Source organism: Corvus moneduloides, chromosome Z (genome assembly GCF_009650955.1).
Source record: "Corvus moneduloides isolate bCorMon1 chromosome Z, bCorMon1.pri, whole genome shotgun sequence".
In the NCBI taxonomy this organism is placed as follows: domain Eukaryota; kingdom Metazoa; phylum Chordata; class Aves; order Passeriformes; family Corvidae; genus Corvus; species Corvus moneduloides.
Genome location: NC_045511.1, coordinates 711061 through 729790, shown reverse-complemented (window position 1 = coordinate 729790; position 18730 = coordinate 711061). Strand labels below are relative to the sequence as shown.

At 48.0% G+C, this 18730-nt stretch overlaps 1 protein-coding gene across 13 annotated transcripts in view; it reads right to left on the bottom strand.

Annotated features, from left to right (window-relative positions):
• TCF4 (transcription factor 4) overlaps positions 1-18394 on the bottom strand; it is a 142727-nt gene extending 124333 nt beyond the window's left edge. For 7 of the 13 annotated variants that reach the window (XM_032096016.1, XM_032096013.1, XM_032096018.1 and 4 more), the window contains exons 1-2: positions 16277-16368; positions 14606-14678 (exon numbers count right to left, since the gene is read on the bottom strand). In XM_032096016.1, the coding sequence (XP_031951907.1) occupies positions 14606-14678; positions 16277-16348 (145 nt within the window). In that variant the 5' untranslated portion in view covers positions 16349-16368. Of the gene's footprint in view, positions 1-14605; positions 14679-15003; positions 15094-15258; positions 15472-16276; positions 16879-17045; positions 17152-17782 lie in introns of those variants that run through there. The other 6 variants (XM_032096019.1, XM_032096020.1, XM_032096026.1 and 3 more) reach the window with 6 other exon arrangements.
• Positions 18395-18730: the final 336 nt, after the last annotated feature.

The window sequence follows — 18730 nt, the reverse complement described above, 5'->3', positions numbered from 1 at the left end:
CTCACCTATTCCCAGGATCATTGCAGTTGGAAAAGCCCCCAGGACCATGGAGTCCAACCTGTGACTGATCCAGTGCAGAACTGGGTGCCACATCCAGGCATTCCTTGGACACCTCCAGGGATAGGGACTCCAGCACCTCCCTGGGCAGCCCCTTCCAGTGCCTGACCCTGTCCATGAAAAAACTCCTCCTAGGGAAGTCAGCAGGAAAATTCCCATTGCTTCCCATCTCCGGGGAAGAGCACATGAAGTGCACTTGGTGATTCAAACCACGGGCCCGAGCTTGCCAGTTTTCCATGTGAGCCTGACGAACGGAACAGGAGAAGCGCTGAAAATCACTCCCAGCACTTGTACTCATCCATTCATCCATATTCATCCTTCCCCTCTCCCCGAATCCATGCTGGAGGTGAATGGAAGACAACCACGAGCACAAGGAGGAGCTGAATAAGCCAAATTATGGGATGTGTGCTTGAAGGAGGCTTCAGCCAACGAAGCAACCAGGAAATGGGAGCTTTAATTTTCCATTGATGGATAAAAGGGAAGGATACGAGGAAGTGCCTTCATAAGTACCCATGGAGCTGGAGCACATCTTATTCCCAGAAAACAGCCTGGGGTAGTGCAAGGTTCCCTGCCCACGGCAGAGGGCTGGAACAAGGTGAGTGTTAAAGTCCCTCCCAACCCAAACCATTCCAGGACTCCAGGAAAAGCAAGTCAAGGTTCTCAAGCCATAGTGCCCAGATCACATTTGCCACATTGTCTTTCCCATATTTATTAATTCTCTGCCCCTAACGACGAGGAGAAGTAGCTGTTTGTCAGAATTCCGAGTGAGACGAACACCAAAAAAATTCCTAAATCCAGGATTAGGCAGCGAGCCTCCCAAATTTTTGATGATTCCATACAGAACCATCACTAAACGAGATGTTTTTCCTAAAAGTCCTCTCAGGAAACTCTAAAGATCCAAACCCTTTTCAAGTTGGAAAAAGAAGTCGTCACAATGATTTTGGGAGAACAAAGTAGCTCGTGGAGGGAAGGCAAAATTGGGACTGAGTCAAAAGCGTCGGCATAACAAGTTGGAATCTGGTGCTATTAGTCACCGCCTTGGAAGCAAATCCAAAGCTGCTAATACTGGGGACGTTGAGGAGTGCAGAGACTCCCTGCCACTTGGAAGGAATTTTCTAGGATGAGATGAAACGGTGAGGTGGCAAATATTCCCTCTCTTTAGGTCCAAAGGAGGATTGTACCTCGCAGGAAGGGGAGAAGAGGTGTTTGCCTCTCCCGGGAAGTGTCACCCTTGGAAGAGCCTTCATTTCACATCTCCTCCTTGGGAGCCAAGCGAAATCAATTAACTCTGCAACTGGAACCAATTAACCCTCGGAAAAGCACAACACCAAGCACAGTGGCAGTCTTTAATAAATGGGATAAATGTAATAAATCCATAAATAAGAACGGAACACGCTGCAGCCTGGGGCTGCCAGGCTATATCAGGTGGGCTCCCGATTCTTCAGAGACAGCTTCTGCTGTTTGGGGGTCTAAAAGCAAACACAGATTTCCACAAAATCAGGATTTCAGAAGCCCCAGGGGACAGCTGGGATGGGATTCATCCCGTTTAACTCCAGCCATCTCAAAGCAGGGCCGCAGTCCCCGAGCCGGCTTTACAAGCGCGATGAAGACAGATCCCTTGAAAGAGGCACCTTAAACCCTTATCTTAAAGAGGGATAAGGATGCCTTATCTCCAGGGAGGCACCTCGATGCTTCCGCTCGATTAAGACGCCAGTGTTTGATCCAAGTCACAGTAGGGAGATGGGTGCCATCTGTGACACGAGCCAGCAGCTCGGCCTCCCTTCCCTTCCCTGGCTCCTGGCACGGCGGCTGGGAGTGGGAACAATGCTCTGCCTCCAGCCCCTGCCTCCAGTGTCAGCTCACAGGTTTGAATTCACTCCTGGCCTTATTCAGCTTTTTTTTTGCCCTTTTCAATCGAATTCCGAGCAACACCACAGGCAAATGGGAGTCTGCTCGACAGATTATCCCGGTTTGCTCGCAATTCCCTCCTGAACCACGTTTTTCTGACAGCCACAGGCAAGGGAAGGGGCTTAAACCAGCAAAATATCTTTGTAAATATCATTAATAAAATTCCCAAGTGACTCCAGTGAACACACAGCACTTGTGACCCTCCACGATTCCCTGTTCCCTGTGAGGGCTCCATCCCACCCCTCTGGACACCACCACGAGTTGATTTTTCTGGCACTGAGCTGAATAAGAGGAAACAACTTTCTCTTCTGAAAAATAAAAAGGAATAAAGCAGCTTCTTTTATAATCCTGCACTTTCTATTTAAGCTCCTGCTCTTTTGGATTAAGGAAAGAACAACTCGCCATTAGGCCCTGCCCTGTTTATCAACACCACAATTGTGCCCAAGAGCCACAGGACTTATTTTACACTTCAAAAGATGTTAGAAACCAGTTTTATCTCTATTTAAAGTTTCAACATAATATTTAATAGAACTCATCTTCCCCTTCTAGTCAGATACTGTGGTTTGATGGCGACGAGCACTTGCAGGGAGGGGGATTCCAGGAGTGGAAAAATGCAAATAAAAATGACTTTATCTGCTCAGTTTTGGCTCACAAGGGGTTTCACTTCCTTCTTCCCTCCCCTCCTAAACGTTAAATAAAGAATTTTTCTGCACCTTAGACAAGACAAGAGAAGGTTGGAATTAAAGGGGCTGGAGGTGCTGCCTAAGTCACATCCAGGCAAGCCTGTGGGCTGGAGACAGGAGAATCCTTGTTTTTGGAATGTGTTTCACCACTGCCCCATATCACACTCACAAAGAAATGGCAGAGCTTTCAACTCTGGCTTTGTGCTGCAAAAAACCTCAATTTTGTCTGAAAAAGGCATAATTTTGTCCCCAAAAGACCCAATTTTGCCCCTAAAAGCCCAAATCTTGCCCCACAGTGCTCAGATAATGAAGGGCTTTTCCTGTCCTAAACGAGTCACTTTCTATACATTATCTATAAATTTATTTTCAATTTGACAATATTCTTGTGCTTCAGCTAAACTGGGTTTGTGACTAAAAGGAAAAGGACAATTGAATCCCAATAATTTTCTGGTTAAAGGTTTCTGCCACGGCCAAGGAAGCAGCACCTGTGCAAGGAACGGCGTGCGACAGAGCCGGCATGCGGATAAAAGCCAAGCTGCGGCCTTCTGTTCTGATCCTGGATATCTTTCCAGGTTAACTTCCTAATTGGATAGCAACACGTTCCCAGGATTTGCTGGGCACTCCAGTCATGGGAAGCATCACTGCTCCACACTGACCAAAGCTCTCAATCAAAGCTCGACACGAGCACGGCGCGAACGCTCGGCACCGCGCTGCTGCTAATGAACGTCGCTTCTAAAAGGCAGAGATCACAGGATGAACAAATAAATCTACGGAATAAAAATGGGAAAAATATATAGAATATAAACAAAAAATATACGGCATATAAGTAAGACAAAAAAATCTATGGAATATAAACGAGGACATTAGGAGAGGGAAAAGCCCGATGCCCATTCGTTATTGTGCTGGTTCATAAATTAATGCTGTAATTTGTGGTGTTTACAAAAGAGCTAATTTTAGGAATGGGAATTTTCCTCTGTTTATCCAACAAGACCCAGGATTTCCTAAGTGAGTGTATGCTTCCAGAGAGTATAAAATCAGCAAAGGGATTAGGGACAGAAAACTCAAGTTAAGCGACGCTTGCTGACAACTCGGACCCCGCGGAATGAAGAATCATCTGGGCTCTGCTCAGGCCCTAACACATCATTTAATGCACAATCCAAGGAAAACAGCTAATCCTGGAAAAGCAGGAGGGTAAAGAGCTCACGTGCTCCTGTGGATGAACCCAGGACAGGCTGTCACAGTCTCAGGTAAAACTTAAGCTCTCAGGCCACTGTCTTCCAGCTCTGATGTTGGATCTGCCTTATCAGGAAGGCAGTAGCCTCATCCCTGCTCCTCTCCCAAAATACCTGCTGTCACTTCTCCCTTAAAAAAATGAGGAAAACCGGGCTGTGCCCTCTGGAAGTCTCAGCAGAGACGGACTGTGCTCACAGGTATTCCCAAAGTCCACCCAAACAGCTTCGTGCCACGGGAATTACAGCACCTGACTCTGTCCCAGCCTCTTCCCTGCCTTTTTTCCCATAATCCCAAAGAAACAAGTCTCTTTTGTGTCATTTCATTAGATCCCAATATTTCAGCCTCTCCTCTGTCACAGCCCGAGGTCACCTCAAACAGCGCTGCACCCAAGGAGCAGCATCGGAGCATCACCAAGGGAAGAGGAGAATTGAGGGAATTTATTTGGTTTTGCCAGCTTTGCTTCCCGGCTGGAAGTTTGTATCCCAGGCTGGAAGTAACTTCCCAGCGAGGTTTGTCCTGGAAATGCTGCTGGACCCTTCAGTGCAGTGGCCCTGGCAGGTGCTCCCGCAGTCCAAGGCCATAATTCAATCAAGCCCTGGGCTGACGTCAGGAACAAAAACAACTCAAAGGCTGTTTGTGAACGGGCCCAGAACCCCTGAGATTCAATTAGAGCCTCGATATTCCATGGGGAATCTTATTTAGCTGGATTTAATATCACCAAAGCTTGGGAGTAGTTGTTTATCAAATAGCTCGAGCGTATTTAAATGTACAGGCAATGGAAAAGCACGTTAACCCCACAGTCCCAAATTTTCAGGAGCAACACAGGCAGGAAAGACAGCACCGGGAGCGAGTCTGATTTTTAGATACTACCGAACAAAAAGAACCCAATCCCTGTTTTCTTAGGGATTACATCCATGCCTAAGAATGAATCCAGTGATTTCTGAGTTTTCCCATTTGTGGACCCCTACGATTGTCCCGGCAGAAATCCTGATCTCCACGTCCTTGATACTCCACGGGGTTTTGGTTTGGGTTTTTAACACACACTTCGCCGGGAGCACGGGGCGACAGACACGCATAGAGGGTGGAGCATATGCATGTACACATATAGGGTGGAGCATATAAATATACACATATTGGATGGAGCACACGCACACACCCACATACAGAATGGAGCACACACACACACACACACGTACAGGATGGAGCACACGCACACATCCACATACAGAATGGAGCACACACACACACACACACACGTACAGGATGGAGCACACGCACACACCCACATACAGAATGGAGCACACACACACACACACACACACATAGGACTCAGCACACACACACATAGAATTGAGCGCACACACACACGTACAGGATGGAGCACACACACACACAGGATGGAGCACACACACATAGGATTGAGCACGCACACACACAGGATGGAGCTCACACATGTATAGGATTGAGCACACACACACACGGGATGGAGCACACACACATAGGATGGAGCACACACACGTATAGGATTGAGCACACACACACATATATAGGATGGAGTGCACACACACACATGTATAGGATTGAGCGCACACACACACGCATAGGATGGAGCACACACATAGGATGGAGCACAAACACGTATACGATTGAGCACACACACACATATAGGATTGAGCTCACACACACATAGGATGGAGCACAAACACGTATAGGATTGAGCACACACACACATATAGGATTGAGCTCACACACACATAGGATGGAGCACAAACACGTATAGGATTGAGCACACACACACATATAGGATTGAGCTCACACACACATAGGATGGAGCACAAACACGTATAGGATTGAGCACACACACACATATAGGATGGAGCTCACACACACATAGGATGGAGCACAAACACGTATAGGATTGAGCACACACACACATATAGGATGGAGCTCACACACACATAGGATGGAGCACAAACACGTATAGGATTGAGCACACACACATATAGGATGGAGCTCACACACACACATAGGATGGAGCACAAACACGTATAGGATTGAGCACACACACACATATAGGATGGAGCTCACACACACATAGGATGGAGCACAAACACGTATAGGATTGAGCACACACACACATATAGGATGGAGCTCACACACACATAGGATGGAGCACAAACACGTATAGGATTGAGCACACACACATATAGGATGGAGCTCACACACACACATAGGATGGAGCACAAACACGTATAGGATTGAGCACACACACACATATAGGATGGAGCTCACACACACATAGGATGGAGCACAAACACGTATAGGATTGAGCACACACACACATATAGGATTGAGCTCACACACACATAGGATGGAGCACAAACACGTATAGGATTGAGCACACACACACATATAGGATGGAGCTCACACACACATAGGATGGAGCACAAACACGTATAGGATTGAGCACACACACACATATAGGATGGAGCTCACACACACATAGGATGGAGCACAAACACGTATAGGATTGAGCACACACACATATAGGATGGAGCTCACACACACACATAGGATGGAGCACAAACACGTATAGGATTGAGCACACACACACATATAGGATGGAGCTCACACACACATAGGATGGAGCACAAACACGTATAGGATTGAGCACACACACACATATAGGATGGAGCTCACACACACATAGGATGGAGCACAAACACGTATAGGATTGAGCACACACACATATAGGATGGAGCTCACACACACACATAGGATGGAGCACAAACACGTATAGGATTGAGCACACACACACATATAGGATGGAGCTCACACACACATAGGATGGAGCACACACATGTATAGGATGGAGCACACACACACATATAGGATGGAGCACACACACACATAGGATGGAGCTCACACACACATAGGATGGAGCTCACACACACATAGGATGGAGCTCACACACATAGGATGGAGCTCACACACACATAGGATGGAGCACACACATGTATAGGATCGAGCACACACACACACAGACGATGGAGCACACACACACAGGATGGAGTGCACACACACACACAGGATTGAGCACACACACACAGGATGGAGCACACACACATAAACACATATATAGGATGGAGCGCACACACACACACACATAGGATTGAGCACACACACACATAGGATGAAGCACACACACACACAGGATGGAGCACACACACATAAACACATATATAGGATGGAGCGCACACACACACACACAGGATGGAGCACACACACATACACACATATAGGATGGAGCGCACACACACACACACACATATATAGGATGGAGCGCACACACACACACACACAGAGGATGGAGCGCATGCACATGTATAGGATTGAGCAGACACACATAGGATGGAGCACACACATGTATAGGACTAAGCACACACACACACAGGATGGAGCACACACACATGTATAGGATTGAGCACACACACACGTAGGACGGAGCAGGTGACATACACACACGTGGCTAAGAAGGGACCATGCACACACACGACAAAGGGCTGTAAATGTGTGACAAAGCAGGGTGTCGTGTACACATCCATGTGCCTACGGGGACCGTATACACACCCATACATGACAGAGCAGAGTGCCATAAACACGCACACATGTAAGACAAAGCAAGGTGACGAGTACACATGTATGGGAAAGCAGAAGCCATATATATGCAGGGTGCCATACACATATGGGTGATGAGGCAGGGCGACACACACACACACGAAGAAGCAGGGCGTCACACGCACATATGACAAAGAAGGGAGCCTGTACATTCCCACCCCTATGCCAGCCTGGGGTGCCATATACACACAGCAGTGCCCTGCCACTGGGAAGCTGGGTGCAGGGCAGGAAGGGCCAGAGCTGCCGGGAATCCTGCCAGGAATGCCGCCTGCATCCTGCATGGCCAACCTGCCGTCACTCCGAGCCCAGAGCCGGAGCCGCTTCCCCTCTCCCGGGAGTCAGCGAGCTCGGGAGCCTCGGCTCCTCTGCTCCTGCTCCAGGCCCCCATGCCAGGGCACTGCTGTGCCACAGACCCGCTGCAGCCTGCGAGCAAACCCCGAGTAAAGGACACGGCGCCCACAGGAGAGGCCCCGGCCGTGCCAAAGCCTGACAGCCAGCGCCAGGCTGAGAGGATCGGCCAGATTCCACAATCCGGCAGCGCTGGTTCCAAACTGGATGCACACCAGCACAGACAACAATGGGACACAGCTACTACTATCATTACTACTAGGAGTAGTCTTGAAAGATGTGGCGACTGCCACAAAGCTCTCACACCAACAATGTACCCAAAATCCACCCAAATGAGCCTGTTTTTCCATCCACCTGGCTGAATGTAGCTCAACTGCCCAGTGCTTACCTTGAAGGAAGGAATAAATCCTCCAACCTCTCTCCAGGCTTTTCCTAATAGAGTTTGCTAGGAAAAGAAATTCCACAACAGCCTTTAAAATAAATTTTAAAAATTAATTAAGAATTTGGGCATTCCAACCCTTTGCTTTGCCAGGAAGTTTTCCCTGCAAATAGCTCTGAGACGAAAATTTTGCAGGCCACTGTTACCAGCCCAGGAATTTGTGCCCAAATTTCCAGGCTGGAAACCTCCAAAGGGCACAGAGGTGGACTTTGGGCACTGGACACCTCCCAGATGAGCGAAAATCAGTGGAGGCCCCTCCACATCTTGTTGCCACCGGCTGAGGGGCGGCATCAGCTGCGGAAGGAAATTCGGCAACGAGTTTTCCCGATAAATAACGGCCAATTCAATTATTCCAGGGACCGGGATGAAGCGCTGTCATCCCTCCTGGCTGCCGAGGTACGGCAGGAACTCCACGGAGCAGCCACTGGCAGATGGCACATCCTATTACATGTACATTCATTTTCTATGCTACATCATATGAAACCCTCCCAGGTTATTCCAGCTTTTCTCTCTGATGTCCACCGCCCTGGTATCTGGGAAAATGTTGGGAAAAGACCTTTAAACCATAACCGCTCCTTCTAAAACAACTGCAGAGCTGGTGTTGGCTGATCGGAGCTGATTTAAATCCCATCAGGATATCAGTCCTTGAAAATCACAGGTCACCAGGGCTCTCCCTTTTTCCTGGGATTTGCAGAGCCCCAGATTTCCAGCTACAAAAAGTTTACCATGCGGAGTAAATGTTTGAGCTGTAAAGCTTCCAAAATGACTTTGTTTATCAGAGCAGATGAAGGAAAAAAAAGCAAAAGGAATAATTTGAAGCTCAAAGCAAAACTGTTTATAGGACAGCTTTTAGTGCTCCAAGATTCCAGAGAGATTTCAGCAATTAACAGCATAAACTTCCATAACTTAAATCCGTTCTATATATTCATGTGGTTTAGTTGTTCCTGTGTTATTTAAGTTATTCCCCGTTACAATACTACAAGAGATTTGCTGATCCTGTCAAAAAAACATCAAGCAGCTTCTTCACAACATTCCTGGCATCCCAAAGCAGGGGCTTAAATCCTTTGACTTCCTACATAAGGAAAATATCCAAGTAATTCCCAAATTCTCTTTAAATAATGGGGGCGGGGGGGGGGGGGGAACATAAAAAAATCAAATCACTTTATTTCTGCAGTAGCCAAAAAATAAGTGAGAAAGATGAAAATTTGGTGTTCCCAGGATTATTTGTGCCCATTTCATGTTCCTTGGGAATTCAGGCTGTGGAAGCCACTTTTGCCTCTGAAAAAAATCCATATGAATTTGGGAGTGGCACGAGTACAAATCCAATGGGAAGAAGCCAAATTGTACCTCACATGTTTTTTTTCCCCTGAGCAAGCTTTGTACTCCCACTGAACTCCGAGCCAGGCCTAAGCTCCCTCGTTTAACAGATACACTTTGTTCCCAGATCTAGGGAATAATGTGAACCATCATTCCTGTTCCTGCTAAACTTGGCAAGGGCAGGCACAGTGTCCCCATACTGGGTGACATTTGGCTGGATGCGGCCCCGGAGCAGTTCAGTCGCTCCGACAGGGAATTCTGAATTATTAAATATACTCCGGAGCCGTGACAAGGTAACACGGAACGAGGATGACAAAAAGCACCTGAAAATCCCCATCTCCATTATCCAACGGGAATGACTGAGCTGGGTTTATCTGTTTAATTACCACGACAGGCCCGCAGCTCCCAGATTTAAATAGCTGAGGGATTGAAGGTGGCTGCGGCTCCAGAGCGTCCTTTGCAGGCCACGCTCAGTTTGTTCCTGCGAGTAAGATCCAGGGTTTCTGCTCTGGAACTCAATATCCCGCTCCTCCTCCAAGTGTGCTCCGGGCTGGCTCGGGCCAATTCCAAATCCCAGAGCGTGGGTCTCTCGCTGCCCCCACGGAAGTGGCTGGGATAGGGCTCGGAAGGGAGGAGGATCCCGAGTAAACATAGCTGGAAGGATGGGAGGTAACAGCATTCCTCTTCTTCTTAATCATAATTACGAAACATTAGGGATGGAAAACAGGGAAGCTGTTTTGTGGAGCTATGGAGTTTTCACCAGGGAAAACCCAGGAGGAATATGACCCAGGCAGCCGGGGCTGGAGGGTCCTCTGGCACTCCGGAGCCCTGGAATGCTGCCTGGCAAAGGTGGGAACGCGGGGCGACGCAGGCCAAGCCAACACCCAAACTCCAGCACCATTTTCCCTCTTTTCCGACATACCCCATGAAAAATGGGGGCTCCCCTACGGAGCCACGGACGGAACCGCAGCAGCTCCAGACCTGCTGCACCACTTCCTTTTTAAAAGCAGGTGTTTAGTCAAAAATTCCTCTTTCGGGTTTTTTTCTCCCCTTTTTTATCCTTTCGAATGGCATTTCTGCATGCTAAGCCCCAAACACATCCCTTGCTTCCCAAATCCTCCCTGGCACACGCACCATTCCTACTGAGAGCAGCGGGAGCCGTGCAGGCATCCCAGGTGTGCCTCACCTGAGCAGCTCCAAAACATCTTCCGGAGAAAGCATCAATTTAATCCCATTTTTTTGATGATCAAACAATAATAACAAAATCCTGCAGCTTTCCCACCAGGCCACACTCCAAAACCAGACTGCATTTAAAAAAACCCCACAATATTTGTTACAATTTCCTCACAGAACATCCCGAATAAAAAACCAAGGAATTTAAACCATGCTGGATTTGTGACTCCCTCGTTAGAGATGTATTAATTTGTTGCTCTAATGCAGGCCAAGCCCTAATCAAACTAATGGCAAAATGAAAAGCGAGGATTTAAATCCTTTAAAGGGACTTTGCTTGATTTGGTCAGGCAAAGACTGGAGATTTTTCCCTTTTTTCTGGGCCATGGGAATGGCCAATGATAAAAATTCCGGTTTTCTCTGATTCTGCTCCCACCCACACGCTATTCAAACAGCTACAGAGTGGGCAATCCAGAACAGATGCTCCCAAACGGAGGTAAAATTCCAGCCTTTAAATAGAAGGAGCAGAAATTGAACGGAATCAGGAAGATGTGGGCTTTGATTAACAGATAAAAAACCGAAATATGTCAAATGTGACAGACCCAGGGAATTCTTGGGGGAAAAGCTGCTTCAAAATCTGATCCCCAGCAATCATCTCTTCATTTTTTAGTGCCTCACACTTAAATGAGGATAAATTTCAGATAAATTTACTATGGAAGTGATTGCAAACTCCTCCCAAAATTTTAGGAGATGTGAGAAAATGAATTTTATTTTGGCAACTGTCCTAAAAAAAGGGCAAACAAAGCAGGAAAAATAAAAAGCAACCCCCCACTTCAGCCCAATGAATGTGCATTGTTCATTTGAAGTAACAGCTATTAAATCACTTTCCAAATACGACCTAAATTGGAGGGAACTCCAGGGGAGTTTGCTTCCCAATCCCTCCAGTCTCCCCCAGTTCTCCCAGTGCAGGTCAGAGGCTGCAGCCTTGGTTCAGTGCTCTGTGCCGAACACCTGCAAACATCAAACAGAAACTCCTGGTCCTTTCCTGGGCTGACAAAAGCCTTTCATGTGAAAAATGCTCCCTGGGAATGTCACGGCTGGAGCTCAGGTTACATTCCTTTCTCCCTCGAAGCCCTCCCCGCTTTGGAACATGGGGAGAAGCCATGTTTGTGGAATTCAGGATTCAAAGGAAACGGGGCTTTACTTTCTTTTCCCTCGCTCGTTGCAAATCACAACACAGCATCATGGATTAGCTGAGGAAAAAGCCACTGGGATGACTTTAAGCAGGAATTATTCCCACACTTCCTAAAGTCCAGTTAGTTTCACTTCCCCGCTTAGGATTACTTTGGGGGGCCTGTTTGGTTTTTTTTAATCTCTATTTTCTCCCCTCTATAAGAGAAGTTTGGGGTTAATGCAGAGAGAATCTCAATAAATCTGTTTTTAAAGAGGAATATTTAAAGGTCAGCTCAAACTTCAGAGGGAGAACTTCCAGGAGGAAAAGCAGTATACAGCCCGCTCACCGAAATTCCCCGTTAGCCATCTGCATAATTAGAGTAACAGACTATGTCTGCTATTATTCTTGGGGCTGCCTTTAATCCTGCCACAGAAAGAGTCTCTTGGAGCAGTGTCCAGGTATCCTCCGATCCAATCCCAATTTCCCAAGCCCCGGCTCCTCACACCCCTGCCCAGGCAAACAATAGCCACCAACTCCATCCTCAGGCCACACATCCACCCTCTGCCCGGGAGCAGCCGGGGAAATTCACCCCCAACTTTCTGGGAAGCACCAAGCACTCGCTGCAAAATTCCCTGTCTAATAACCAAGCAACAGATATTCCAAGTGGAAAATTCCCTTGATTTTCCCTTCCAGAGGCACTCTTTGCTGCCATTGTGCAGGCAACCACCAATGCACGGCGCCTGTCGCTTCACCAAGCTTTTCCTTCATCCTCCACCCCTAGACACCGGTGCAGTCAGAGAATTCTCTTGGAATTCTGTCTGTGGGAGAGTTCAGGTGTTGTTTTAAGTGGTCTTTATCTCCTTATTCCTAACTTCCTGCAGCTCATTAAATCATCCTCCTGGCTACACCGATGCGTCAAAATCCCTCCGATACTTTCAGCTTTCAGGACAATAAAACACAATTTAATCACTCCCTGCTCCGATTTGTCCTCCTGATCCAAATGACTCCGGAGATGAGGTTTAGGAGGAATTATTAAATATAACTCTGGAGTCATTTGCCGTCAGCCCAAGTGGTGGTTGCTGCATGGACTGGGCTCTGAGCATGACAAATTGATTTGTCTGGCACAACCACTCCGCGCTCCTCTCCACTGAAAACAAATAGAGTGGAGATTTTTAGATCCGGCTACATCGCTTCAAAAATTATGTCAGGAAAGGACAAAAACTGGGAGTCAAACCTATAGCTCATGTTTGCAAAGTTACCCCAGCCCAAGAGCAAAATTCTCCAAGTTGCTATAATCACAATATAAACAAGTTTGTGAAGCTACAACAAACCCAGGTTGTTATTTTTAAAGTCTAAATAGAAGAAAAGGAACAAAATAAGTGTTCAGGTGGAAATTGAGCTGAAAAAACCAGACCAACTTCCAAGTGGAAATCCTGCTCTGGAAATAAAAAGCCGACTGATGTCCCCATGCATTTAATAAAATACTGAATAAAGAGAAGAGGTGTCTTGAATTGAGATAAAACCTGCAAATATCAGGCATGCAACTCTCTGGAGTGAGGGGTTTCTCTGTGGATTTCCAGGGAAGCCTTGCCCAAATTCCCCCCGATTCGGAGCCGGATCCGGGTACAACAATACGCCGGCCGGTGTGCTGGCATGTGGAATCGTCTGGGAATTGAAAACACTGCAACTCCCCACCTGTACATGGAGGCAAGGAACTGCAACTCCATCCCAGAGCAAGGAAATGTGCAGCAGGCATCTTTGGGAGTTCTCCTTCTCATTTGTCAGGCACATAAAAGCCTCTCTATAAACTTGAGTTGCCAGACAATTATTGTCCACACATGTTCTACCGCAGAGAGCTCCGAGACTGCTTTTGTCATCCCACTCCTGTTTTTAGGGAATGCAGGAGATGCCCATCAGTCCTACCACAGCCAAAGGAATAAATCGTCCACCTAAATTGCAGGAAACTCTTCCAAAACACTCCCATGTTTAAAAACAAAATGCCCTGGCTTTAAGCAGCAAAAGAAACTCACCTGAAGATTTTAATTCCCAAAAAATATTCCATCAGCAAACGGCACTCTCTAATCCTAAAGACTTCTTTTCCTGGTGCTTATCCTCAGATACTTGTTTTATTTATTTAACTGCAACAGCCTTCAATTCTGCTCCAATTCTAATGCACAAAATTCATTTGCACACGAGAGGTTTTGACTATCGTCCCTGACAGACAAAGAGAGGCTTTGGAATTGGAAATAAAAAATTCTCCAAGGCTCAAATTACTAGAGGAAAAAGATAAATCTACTGTAAAACTAGAGCAATTTTCAGCAATGATTACACAGAGGAGAAGTCCAGGGGTTTTTAAAAAATCAGAAATGTGTGGCAGTACTCTAAAAACCTCCCAGGCTTGTGGAAATGATAATAATAACAATAATAATAATAATAATAAAAATCAGAGTAAGAATAACCAGTGCTTAGGAATAATTCCGCTGCAATCCCAACGAATCTGCTCCCCACAAGAGATTAAAGCACCACAACAAAGGTAATGCCTATGGATAAATAAATCCCAACGTTTTCACTACGGATGGAACAAAAAACAGTACATACTTGAGCCAGTAAAATGTCCACTTGCCAAGGAAGTTGGTCCATTTTTCCCACTGCTCACAGGAGGTGAAAACATCTAAAAAAAACAAAGAGGCATTACTAGTGCAAAACAAGCAATTCCCGAGTCCACTGGCAGTCCAAAGTTCCTTGCACGTTCCTTAGGAGTTTCTCTCCCCCGAACCATCATCCCCCACAGCCCTGCAAAGGCGTCCAGATTCCTTCCAGCCCCCACCGCCCCTCGCCACCAGCATCCCGCTTTTATTAGGCTCATTAGCTTCCCAGTCTGCCCTTCCCGAAGCCTTTGAGCCATGCCAGTGCCCAGCAGTTCTCCAGGCTGGGAAGCGGGGCTCGCTCCCCTCTCCCCGCCGACAAAGGCAGAAAAAGTTGGGATGGGTCGCAACCTTGGTCATCAACGTAGCAACGTCCATTTCCATCCCGCTCCAGGATTTGCCTGGCATGTGGGAACCCAAATAATAATAATCCAAAGTGCCACCTGCCCTAAATTCTCATTCCGTCTCTCCCACCGAGCAATTGGAAGCCAGGCTCGCTCCTCGCCCCCTCTCCCTCCCTCTCGCGCTCCTCTCTCTCTTCCCAGCGTTTATTTCGACCCTAATTGGTTTCTCCCTTCTCCGACGTGTCTAGTGGATAATACGCACCTTCCCTGAGTCAGAGCCTGCAAAAAGCCAAGGAACAAATGGGAAAAGTGCACCAACAAGCAGAGAGGGGGCTGCGAAGCTGCCGCAGGCTACGATTCCTGGCCAAACTTCCCCAAGCCATCCCTCGCAAGCCGAGGCTGGAGCAGCAGCACCAGCCTGGAGCACACAGGGGAACGGGGGGGCCTTGCTGGGCTTTAGGAGCAGACCTGCATCTCCGAGCAAAAGCTCTTCCCTAAAATAAATAACTAAGTGGATAGAGAGATATTCCTGACATATTGGGGGGAAGGGAGGGGATGGGGAGAGGAAGGAAGGGGCTGGAGGGGGAGGGGGAGCCTGACAAAACTAGACAAGTGCACGCGTCCGGTGGAACGTTCGGCCTCCAAACCAGCCCAGGGGGAAAAAATCCCTCTTTCCTTCAAAAATCACTCCCAAATCCTAGCTAGGGCAGGTAGGAGAAGGTTGGAGCAGTTTTAATGCCAGCAGAAGCCATAGGAGATTTCAGGGAAAACTTTAAACTGAGACAGTCGTGGATTTCTTTGCACTTTCCATGTGCCAAAATCGAAACAAGGGAAGAACCGAAAGGAGAATATCAGCGACTCATTAGCAATTAATTAGATCATGTGCCAACAATGCTCGAAAATCTAAAGCACAATAAAAGTGCAATATTGGTACGATGGAATTATGAGAAATGGTCAGTTTTTGGGGCATTTCTTTTGGCAGGAATGATTTGAGCCGTCCGAGACATGAAACCAAGCTGCGAACGCGCCTGCATCTCCCATCACACACAATCAGAAAGACTAAAAATACTCAGTTTGGATTTTTTTTTTAAGCGAAAAAAATATTCACCATGCTTCTAGCTGCTGATTAAAAATTGCCCAATGTACTTAGAGCACAGTTTGGGGTTGGTTTTGTTGCTTTAGGGTTTTTTTTGGCTGGATTTTTTTTGTTAACAGAGCAGCTAGAAGATATTTATTATTTTTTTTTACAGCTGTTGCTAATTTCCACCGTTGTTTCTTACCGCACTGAAATCCAGTAAATCACTCAGTTCTTTGTCCGTCCCTAAGGCAGCCATTCGCTGTTGGTGATGCATTTTAGCAAAATCACACAAACCTAGAAACATGGAAATAACCGCAATCAGAAATCCCGAGCCTTGCAGGAAACACAGTCGGATTTTGCTTTTTCAAGGGGGGTCGGGGGGTGGGTGGTTGAGAAGAAGAAGGGAGGGAAAAAAAGATGGAGGGGCAGCAAAAAAAAAAAAAACAACAACAAGAAAAAAAAAAAGCGATATTGTATTTCCAAAGAGGCGAGCGAAACCCGGGAACATCCACTCTTAAACCCAAATCCGGAGGAGAGAAAAAAAGGCAAAGCCTCGCTCCCGGAGCATCATTTATGCAACAGGAGGTTCAGCGAGGAATGAATGAGGATCCCAGAGAAGAAACTACAGCCATCCGCTCCCAACTTTTTCCCTTCTCCTTCTTCCACGCAAAGTAGCGTTTGGAGGCAGAAACGGCAAAGAGCGAGGAGGAAAAAAAGCCACGGCGAGATGCGAAGTGCAGGTTCCGGGGGCGGGGGGGCAGCGGGGGACAATTAGCCCCGATTCCTAATTTGCGGAGAGGAGGGGGGGGATAAGGCCGACAACAACCCGGGAGCGGCTCGGGCCTGTGCGGAGGCAGCGCCCGGGGGGAGGGGAGCCGAGGGAAGGGAAGGGAAGGGAAGAGGGAAGGGGCGCGGAGCCCAGCCCAGCGCAGCGGCCCCGACCCCGCCGAGCCCCGGCGCCGCCTCCGTACCCGCCGCCGCCGCTCATGGAGCTCCGCGCTCGGCTCCCGCCCGCTCCCGCCGCACTTTTCCAAGGATTCCACGTTGGATTCGCCCAGCTCGCGCACACACATGGCGAAGCGCGTTTATACGGGGCCGCGGACGCACGTGACGCGGGCACTTGGCCGAAAGGAACAATATTTTTTTCCCCCTTGGATTACCCGTTCCCTTCGTCTTCTTGTTTTTTCTATTTTTTATCTATAATCCTGCTTTGTTTTGGTTGGTTTACTCCCGCCTCCCGGCTCAATCCCATCGCCCAGCTTTCCCATTTTCCCAGAGCATCACTGCAAAGTTCGCAAAGCAGCCCCTTGGATTTACGCGCAAGTTTTTGGGGATGCTGCCAGCCTCCCCGTCCCCTTACCCTTCCTTCTTCCCTCATCCCTCTGCCACTTTTATTCCATATTTTCCTCTCACAGGCCAGACACCACTAAAAAGAACTCCTTGGAGTTCATTTTCCGGTAGGAAATAAAGCAGCGAGTCCCCGCGTCTGCACCTTGGTGTATCTCCCACACGTGTAGTTACACCGTGTCTATGCAATGTATATACAATGTATAGATTTACACAGCCCGGAACTTGCACTTTCTTTCTTTCTTGTTTTTTTTTAAATAACACATCGGGATCGACAATTTCAATCAAAAAATAAAAATGAAAGCAAAAAAAAAAAAAAAAACCACAGACAAGTTAGTCTAACAGCAAATTGGAACTTTACCTTAAATGGCCACAAATATGTTCACAATATTCCAAGGGGGGAAAAAAAAGGAAAAAAAAGGAATAAAAATAATCAAAATAAAAAGAGAGGAATCTTCTGCCAAAGTGCTTTATTGTCTCACACGTGTGTGACCCTCCAAAACCACCAAAAAGTAGGGGAAGTGTCAGTCCTGCTCCGGTTTATTCCACAGCTTTACAGGCACTCTACACCTGGCTTTGTTGGGATTTGAGGGGCCCGGCCACCGGCCACAAAAAAAATATAAATTAGAGAAAAAAATTTAAAAATTAAAAACCAAGGAAAAAAAAAAAAGGAAAAAAAGAAGGTCCGACAACTTTTGCCCTATTGTTTTTACAGACACATGGTGACGGGCTCGCAGCGCCGCAGCTCTCGGGGACTTGCCCCCTCCTTGTCCTTCCTTAAAAAAAACCAAAAACCAAAAAACCCAAATCCCAAAAAAAACAGGCGACTCCCCCCTCGGGGGAGCGCGGGGCCGCCCGTTCCCCAACTTGGTCCAAGTTTAGAGCAGCGCCCGCCGCCTCCTCCGGCTCAGCAGCGCGGCCTCCCCCGCCGAGCCGCGGCCGATCGCATCCCGCCCGGGCAGCCGCATCGCCCGCCGCTCACATCCGGGCAATGCCCGCCGCCTTATAAGCGCCGCCGCCGCCGCTCGCAGACAATGACGAGGAGGAGGAGGAGGAGGAGGAGGGCGGGAGGAAGCGGGCGGGACGGCGCGGCGGGGCTCACAAGATGGAGGGACCCCGCCGCCCCTCACACCGCGCTGCGCCCCTCACGTGTTCCCGCGCAAACCCAGGGGGATCCGCGCCCGCCGCACCGCCGGGCCCGCAGCGCAGCCCTGACGGCTTCCGCGCCACTCGGCCATGAGCGCAGCCGGGAGGGGCTTCGCGCCCCCAGCCCTCAGCACCCCCGGGAGGGCTTTCAGCACCCTCAGCA